The sequence below is a fragment of the Apaloderma vittatum genome, unplaced genomic scaffold, assembly GCF_000703405.1.
Source record: "Apaloderma vittatum isolate BGI_N311 unplaced genomic scaffold, ASM70340v1 scaffold31882, whole genome shotgun sequence".
In the NCBI taxonomy this organism is placed as follows: Eukaryota; Metazoa; Chordata; class Aves; order Trogoniformes; family Trogonidae; genus Apaloderma; species Apaloderma vittatum.
In genome coordinates this window covers 7231-15383 of record NW_009703763.1, presented here as the reverse complement: position 1 = coordinate 15383, position 8153 = coordinate 7231, and the positions used below count along the sequence as shown (strand labels likewise).

The 8153-nt window shown below is 38.2% G+C and overlaps 1 protein-coding gene across 1 annotated transcript; it reads left to right on the top strand.

Annotated features, from left to right (window-relative positions):
* Nucleotides 1-2564: 2564 nt before the first annotated feature.
* Nucleotides 2565-7845, top strand: LSMEM1 (leucine-rich single-pass membrane protein 1). Its single transcript, XM_009864739.1, has 3 exons — nucleotides 2565-2691; nucleotides 5795-5932; nucleotides 7655-7845. Exons 1-3 carry the CDS (start codon nucleotides 2565-2567, stop codon nucleotides 7843-7845), a joined length of 456 nt encoding a protein of 151 aa, XP_009863041.1.
* The last annotated feature ends 308 nt before the right edge of the window (nucleotides 7846-8153 follow it).

The following is an 8153-nucleotide window of genomic DNA, read 5'->3' as shown; positions in this document are numbered from 1 at the left end:
TAACATATAATAATATATAATATTATTTACGAATCACAAGTACTCACATTTATTACAGCTCAAGTTGTTAAGAAGAGTCTTCCCTGAAGTTGCAGGGAGGTACTAATCAAAATCCTCACGAGAAACTACTCTTCAGAAGCTAAAAATAACCCAAAGCCTCTGTGACGAGGTGGTAACTTTGAGCACGCCGTTGTTGAAATGCCAGGCTCTGTAACGGTTGCAGTTGGCCACGGATGTGCTTGTGAGGAGGTAGCAGAGCCAGCGCTGGTGGGGCTGTGGCTCGCAGATCACACTGCCTGGCACCACACGGTGTACTTGGGGAAGAACAGGGGACGGAGGCACCTGTCCTGAAATCACTGCTGCACACCTAAAAGTCATTCGCGGGGTAAGGGTAACTACTGCTATGCCAGCTTTTCTACCTTATCTTCATATTTTGCAGCAACAATTCTGAGCAGAGAAAAAATAAGCTGTAATCTTTTCTTACACTCAATTCAATATGAATATAAAAGTACACGTGTAGGCCTGTCAATCCCCACTAAGAGGAGAACCAGCCCCATTGTCAGGGGTAATTGAAGCACTTTGTCCTCAGACTTATGGAGGCTCAGTGAATGCTTGACTATGTGCACAAATTTGGGGGAATCATGACAATATTCTGCATATTCAGTTTGATGAAGGAAAGGATGGGTCACAAGGATGATCCAGGGGCTGGAGCACCTCTGCTACGAGGACAGGCTGCGGGAGCTGGGATTGTTCAGTCTTGAAAAGAGAAGTCTTCGGGGGGACCTAATAGCTGCCTTCTAACACCTGAAGGGAACCTACAGGAAGGCTGGGGAGGGACTTTTTTACAAGAGTGTCCACTGATAGGACAAGGGGAAATGGGTTTAAGTTGAAGGAGAATAGATTTAGATTGGACCTTAGGAAGAAATTCTTCAGTGTGAGGGTGGCAAGACTTTGGAATAAATTGCCCAGAGATGTTGTGGCTGCCCCCTCCCTGGAGGTGTTCAAGGCCAAGTTGGATGGAGCCTTGAGTATCATGATCTAGTTGAGAGGCGTCCCTGCCCATGACAGGGAGGTTGGACTAGATGATCTCTAAGGTCCCTTCCAGCCTAGGCCATTCTATGATTCTATGATTTACTGTAAACATGCTTGTATTCCTCAAGCTTTATTTTTTAAGTGCTAGGTTAGGAACCCAGTCACACTCTGTTCTCTGTTACTTGGAGAGGGAGAGAGGGAGATGCATGTCAAGGGCAATTCAGCCCATCTAGGATTCAGAAATCACCCTTAGGTGCTCAAAATCCTCCATCAGCAGGAGGTTTGCATCCCGTGAAGTGCTGAATTATGTCTGGCAGGTAAAATTGAACTTGAGAGCTTTGGTAAAATACTAAATGGGTGAGATGTATTTGGCTCCAAGTCTAAACTAATCTCTGTCAGCTCCCCTCTCACATTCACTAGCAAGGGAAAGGTACCTTTAGCCTGCGATTGTAAGGTCAAAAAGACCTACCTTAGAATAAGAGGATTATTACCTGGAAGTACATATTTTTCTTCAGTAGTTACAGCAGGTGTCTTCAGTGACCTGGGTAGTCTATGATGCCTAATAAGAGCAATTGCATCTCCTTATGGCTAGAACTGTAGCTTGCTTCTAGAAGACATTTTTTGAATCAGAGTAGCATAAAGAAAACTAAAATGCTGTTAAAGAACAATGTGCAATTCAAAGAGCGGCCTGGTTAGGTATTTCTTCTTTATGTATATAGTATTCCTTCATAGCTGTGTTCTTATAAGCAATCATTCAATGAGTTTATGCACCCAGACTCTGCAGAGAAACTATTTTTGCTGTTTGGGCCCCATTCAATGCTTTCCTTTAAAGCCAGGACTACTAGCGTGAAGAAAAGGCTTTACTATCAGCCTTTAATTTGTCCAAAACTAATACCTATGGAAAATACAACCACATTAGAAGACCATTTTTTGCTTCGTTTTTCACAGATAATAACTTCACAGTGATATTCCAAGGTTCATAAGCAGACCCATATTCTGGCTGCTTATCTCCTACACCCTTATGTGCTTTCTCTGTTTTATCTCTGAATTATTTCACGCTGAAAGCAGAGGACCTGAGTGACATCCTTCCTGGCAGTGTTAGTGAAGGTTTGGCTTTCACTGCTGTCAGAATATCACCCTCTATCTTGTGAAGTGCACAACAGAACAAAAGAGTTATACAAGCAATTAGCAAACATTCAAATCAATGCTGGAGCTGGTCCAATAGATTCTTTGCTTTCTCTCTTCTTCCATGCATATACATATGTATATGTTTGTATAGGTATACACATGCACAACTACAATGGTAGAAATAAAATCTTATACTCATCAAAGATCTCCAAGAATAAACAAGTGGTATTTATTTTGTCCTTGCTTTCATGATCTAGTACGTGTGCTGGTCCTTCAAATCCCTTTATTTTAAGGGCTGTTAAGGCTGCTCAGCATTTCCTTAGAACAGGACACCAACTGTAACCAGTTATTTCCCATGTCCATGTTTTACTTTACCTTTTTAATTATTACTTCTTTTAGATACAATGGAGAGGCCTTCCTTGGATATTAACCTGCCTGACGCTCATGAAGAAGGAAAACTTTATGTAGTTGATTCCTTAAATAACCTAAACAAACTAAATGTTTGTCCAGATGGATCCCAGCATGCGCTAGGTACGTACGATAGGTGATGTGCCATGGTTTTCTATACATACAATAGGCCATCAGAAAAGAGTTACACATGACATTTGAAAAAGCTGACCTCATTGTGCATCACTTGATACCAAGAGCCTAATAGGCCAATGTGTATATGTCAAGCTCTGTATTGAAAAATCCAAGAAAAAATATTACGTAATTTAGACAAATCAGATTAATGCTTTAGCTGCTCCTGCTATTTCAGTTACTAGGTTCTTGAAAATACTTGCATTTGGCTAGAGATTCACTGTCAAGCCTGGAGTTGCCTTCCATTGTCACTGGGATTCACAAAGTGATCCCTTGCAGGATAATATATCTACTAATGCTCAATGCACACCTGCTACAGAAATAGCATCTTAACTCTTCATGAGCACTGAAATTCACACGTAGCAATAGAAACATCAGAGAATTTCTGTTCATTCTTTCAAAGAACATCTCCGAAGAACTCAAACTAGTTATCTGAGGGACCCCATAAGACTTTCAAGCATTTTAATTCACAGTCTCTCTTTACTTACAGTTTCAGATATGAGCTTTCATACTTCCACTGGTTTTACATGGCTTTTATCTTTGATTTCTCATGGCAGCAAGTATATTTTCAGGTAATTATACCTAAAAATATACTTGAGTTGTTTATGACTCAAACCTGGAGGTCTTAAGCAAGATTCCACATAAAGAAGATTTGAATTTGCTTTTATTTCCCTTACTATATTGGCAAATTTGTCTGAAGTAAATTACAGAATGACACCTATGTTTAAATGAATTTCAGATGACCATAACATAATCATGATTCTAGTTACAGAACTTAAATACTTTTTCATTACTTCTGGTTTTGAGTCCTCGAAGTTTTCCTAATGCAATTAACTAGAGTGGTGCTGGTTTCTATATTCAACATAAAGATGTTAGGCATAAGATACTTAATATTTTAATTTACATATTATCTTGACATTGTCATTTCTACAATTACAAAATGAGGCAATTGGAGGAATCAGTTTTAATGTCAGAGAAACCCTTTGCAGTGTGACTGTCTTGCTTTCTTTTGTAATTTTTATTGGACAGTATTGTTTACTTTCCTGCTAAATATACAAGGTTCTGTGGAATCATATATGGTTTTGTAGAACAATCACATGCGTGCCCCTCCCTAAATTTCAGCAATAAATAAGAGTAGCCTAATATGTATTTCTGATAATTACAAAAATCTTGTGAACGATCTATTAGTAGTATAGCAGCTGCCAAATGTGTTTTTAAAACGGTGTTTCAGGAGCGCTGCAGTACACAGCAGTCCCTTTGTTCGGTGGCTGAATCTGACCTGGCATAATCAAACACTTTTTGTATACACTTTTTGTATATACTTTTTGTATATGTATACACTTTTTGACTGCTCTGGCAGCAGCCATGTAGTAATTTCTTTGTGTTTTAGGTGACAAAATGGTCCCACTCTCTGCAGTTTGGCAAGAATGTGTGTTCACTGATTCCTGACAACCCTGCAGTCTGGCATGTTCAGCCAGCTGAAATAGCAAGAAGCATTTATTAGGCAGAGCAAGCAGAGACCACTTCTGAGACGTCTATTGATAGCTTAGTATGCTTGAAAGACAGCAGTTGCAGGCCCTCCCCATCCTTATTATTCTGATAAGAAAGCAATACTGGTGCAGGCACTTAGTATATGATGCATTTGTTATGAATGCTAAGTGAATAAAAATACACACACACACACACACATCCTCCCCAGTTCAAATATTAAAAGGTTGTAGCTTACCTGCAGGCAGGAGCGTGTTTAATGCAATAAAGAAAACCAGAGATATTCCCAGAGATCTCCTGCTAGCTCAGTGAATTGCTCAGCCCCAGGTTGGTTCATTACTGAAGTGCTGTAATGGTATAGGCAGCCTTCCCCCAGCTTTATCACAACAGGCTCAGTTGCAAAGACCTCAGTGATTTCTACGAGCTAAAACAAGAACACGACCTAGAAATATATTTTTCACAGATGCAAATGCTACTGTCCCTTTCAGAATAGCAAGACAGCAATTACAGCAGGAGAAATTATAGCAATTTGCATGTAATTTTACTATGTGTGAGACTGACACCAAAAAAGAAATTATATTAGCTCTCCACTCCCCAAAAAGCATAAAGTAAACCCAAACATTAGTAAGTAGTTAAAATAGTATGCAAATTTGGGTTTAAACAAATTTGGGTCAAGTATGATTTTTTTTTCTTTTATATTCACATGAATTTCTTTATGATGTTCACTTGACTTTACCTGTTCTATTTAGGGCTTATTGCCACCTCTCATCTGATCACAACTATTGCAGTGAGAGAAACTACCGACTTTCACTATCTGCAACACATTCTTTAAAAAGCAATAAAATGGCATGCCACACTGATTCGAGAGCAACATAGCAAATATTGGTCCATTTTTCCCCTCATTCTTCATGTGCTTGAAGGGCAACATGTGAGGGTCTATTCCATTTTTGATAATTTGGGAGGCTATGTACCTCATTTTTTATTGGAATTAAACCAAGAAAAACTAAAGAAGAAGAATATTGAAAACATTTGTCATAAGATAAAAAGTCGAGACCTACATTCATCCTATCCAACATCGGGAGCTTCACCGAGATAATTAATTCGGGAAATTAATCATCCCAGGGATACTTCTGATGTCAAACAGAAAAAGAAGCAAATCTGGAGGATAAATCTGTACCTAGATTTTTCACTCTTCTCTTTTGAAAAGGTTGAGGCTCTTAGAAAGCCATCTGATAAAAAGCTTTTATTTCAATCTTCATACATGTAAAATTGAGCTGTAAAACAGGTCAACTTCAGCAAAACAGTGTATTTCAACAACAGAAACATTTTTGTTGAATACATTCTAACAGCTGTAATAGATGTATTGAGTTTTATACTTGCAAATTCAAACTGAGCTCATAAAGTTGATTTCTTCCCTTCTAATGCAATATCAAAGGAAATAAAATATGTTGGCCAAAGTTACGATGTTTTCTGCATCATTTTATGAAGTCATAAGCATTTTGTAATGTTTATCCTAACCAATCGTAACAAACTTTATCACCAAGTGATTTGTTATATCTCATAACAGATGAGGAAGAGAACACTGATGGTACTGGAGAAAATACGGCAGGGAGCAACATAAGTAACCAATGCTTGTTCTTCGTCATCTTTATTCTTACTTTGATCGTCAGTTTGGCACTTGTTTCATTTGTAATATTCTTAATAAGTAAGTAAACAAAAGAATGATTCTTAAAAATGTAGAGCCAACTGGAAGAACTTTGCTAAAATGCCTCATGCTACCGTATAACATGCCACTGCTGTCAAAGGTCAAAGGCTTTGGCTGGTTATGGGCAGTTGGTCTTGGTCCTGGGTGCAAAAGCACAGGCCTCTACTCAGTTAGAAGGCACAGTATTGCTCTTAGTGAAAAGGCTTTGCGAGCTTGAAGAGTTCTGAAGAGTTTAGCTCAATGCGGTTATACTGTGTTGCTAAAAATGCTGACTGGAAATTAAATTAAATTTTAAAGATGACTGTAGGGCAATGAGATATTTTGAATATGTACCTTCCAATCCTTTCCAGGTAAAACTCAGCATTGGTGTCATTCCATTGAAACTGGAATTACACCCAGGTTAACACCTACAGCAGGCTACTTGAAGAAAGAACTGAAGGTTGCCAGCTAAGTACTGACTGGAAATTGGTTTGGAACTAAGAAAAGCTCAAACATAAGAAACTAAAAATTACGTAATTGGCACATAGCCAATTGAGTCTGTAGATATAACCATTGTTCTGCTTCAGGTGGTCTATCGGGCTGATGTAGCCAAAACTTGGTTTATGAAGCCTTTGCCATCCTGGGGTTTTCCGGCCTAATGGTGTTGAACGCAGTACAACGTGCATTATTCTAACTTACAAGTCCATTTTGCATTAATTGGAATCTGTGTGAAATCAAGATTTCTTTTATCCTATAGCAGAGAGTTCATTGGAGCACAGCAACAATCCTCATTTTCCTTTTTGAACAGGAAATCCTAACCCTTGACTGAATTTGCCCACAAGTGCTCAAAGAACAGAATATTAGACAAGAGCACAAAGGAAATGTTCAGTGTCATGATTGTAAAACCCTAACTAAAATATCTCATACTTGAATTCCATACTTCTTTTAATGAGGAGCTGCTAAAAGTAGAGCCTTGGTATAGAAAAACGAGAAATGTGCCCCTCTAGTGGAAAAATGGTAAACAGAGAGAAGGCTACTTACAGGGACTAAAGGAGTTTGTTTGGGCTGAGGTTTGCAGAGGCTTGTGGGTTTTGAAACTAATTTCCAGCAGTGTTTCACATTACATTACAAACGTAATTTCAGATTATGTTTGCAATCCATAGACATAGATTCATTTAGCATTGGCACTGCATACTTAATCTTCAAAATCCATGGGTAAATTTTGTAAACTTCAGGAGGCCGAAATAAAAATAGCTCAAGAAGAGTACATGACAGATACTATACATATTGTGTTCCAGAGGAAACTGGCCTTCGAATGCCAGTATTTGCAAGAATTTTCATTTAAACTAAACGTTTTAGGAAATCCAGTGATATGGCTGTAGTCTGCTTTGTGTTTTATTAATTGCACAGGTGCAGGCTGCTCAGAAAGAACATCTTGGAGCCCCTGTGGGCACTAACGAAGTGGATATACTCTTGAAGACTACAAAATTTGCCTCAGCTTCATTTGATTTTATTACACTGCACCAAACTAAGTAAAAGAGAAAATAAGAAATTGAAGAATGTGGTGAATAGATAACCCTACCAGATGCATAACTTCTTATCATTAGGTTCTGCAGTTGTTTTCCTGTTTAGTATTTGTACTCATCATAATTCCTTACAAACTCGCAGAGGAATACAAGAGAGGGTGGTGATGCTCTTGACTTACATGTTGCCAATTTAACATGGTACCTGTTCCTTTTCAAGTTCAAACTAGAAACGAGTTGGACCAAATATCAAGCAGACTAATATCTGAAAAGAAGAACATAGAAGATCTTAAGAAAATGAACAAGATTATATTAAGGCATCTAAATCAATCAGGAATTAAGGAAAAGGGGAGACATCTCTTCATACGGTCTCCTGATCTTCATGCTGAGCCGAAAGTCCCTGGAGAATAGATAGATCTTCTCTGGAATGAAAGTCAGCATATTCATGTACTCAGATATTTTCACATGTGGCACACAGGTTACTTAAACATTCTCATATGGTCACAGGAGCATTGGAAAAGCCAGCCAAATGAAAAAAAAAACTAGAAAATTATATTTTATCCTGTTTTATGTGAATATAGATTTTGAAAACTAAGCCTATATGATTTACAATAAACAATAGATTGTCAACAGTTCTTGGAAATTTTGGTTTCACTAACTGCTAGTGAGTACTTCAGGCTTTCACCTTAAAAACTATAGCTGTTCTTGACCTTGCTAAA

What these genes read in the sequence shown, in the direction of transcription:
- LSMEM1 (XM_009864739.1), top strand. Translation starts at nt 2,565, where the DNA reads ATGGAGAGGCCTTCCTTGGATATTAACCTGCCTGACGCTCATGAAGAA. An exon ending in TGGATCCCAGCATGCGCTAG is followed by an intron (nt 2,692 to 5,794) that starts GTACGTACGATA and finishes ATCTCATAACAG; the next exon opens with ATGAGGAAGAGAACACTGAT. An exon ending in ATTTGTAATATTCTTAATAA is followed by an intron (nt 5,933 to 7,654) that starts GTAAGTAAACAA and finishes TTCCTTTTCAAG; the next exon opens with TTCAAACTAGAAACGAGTTG.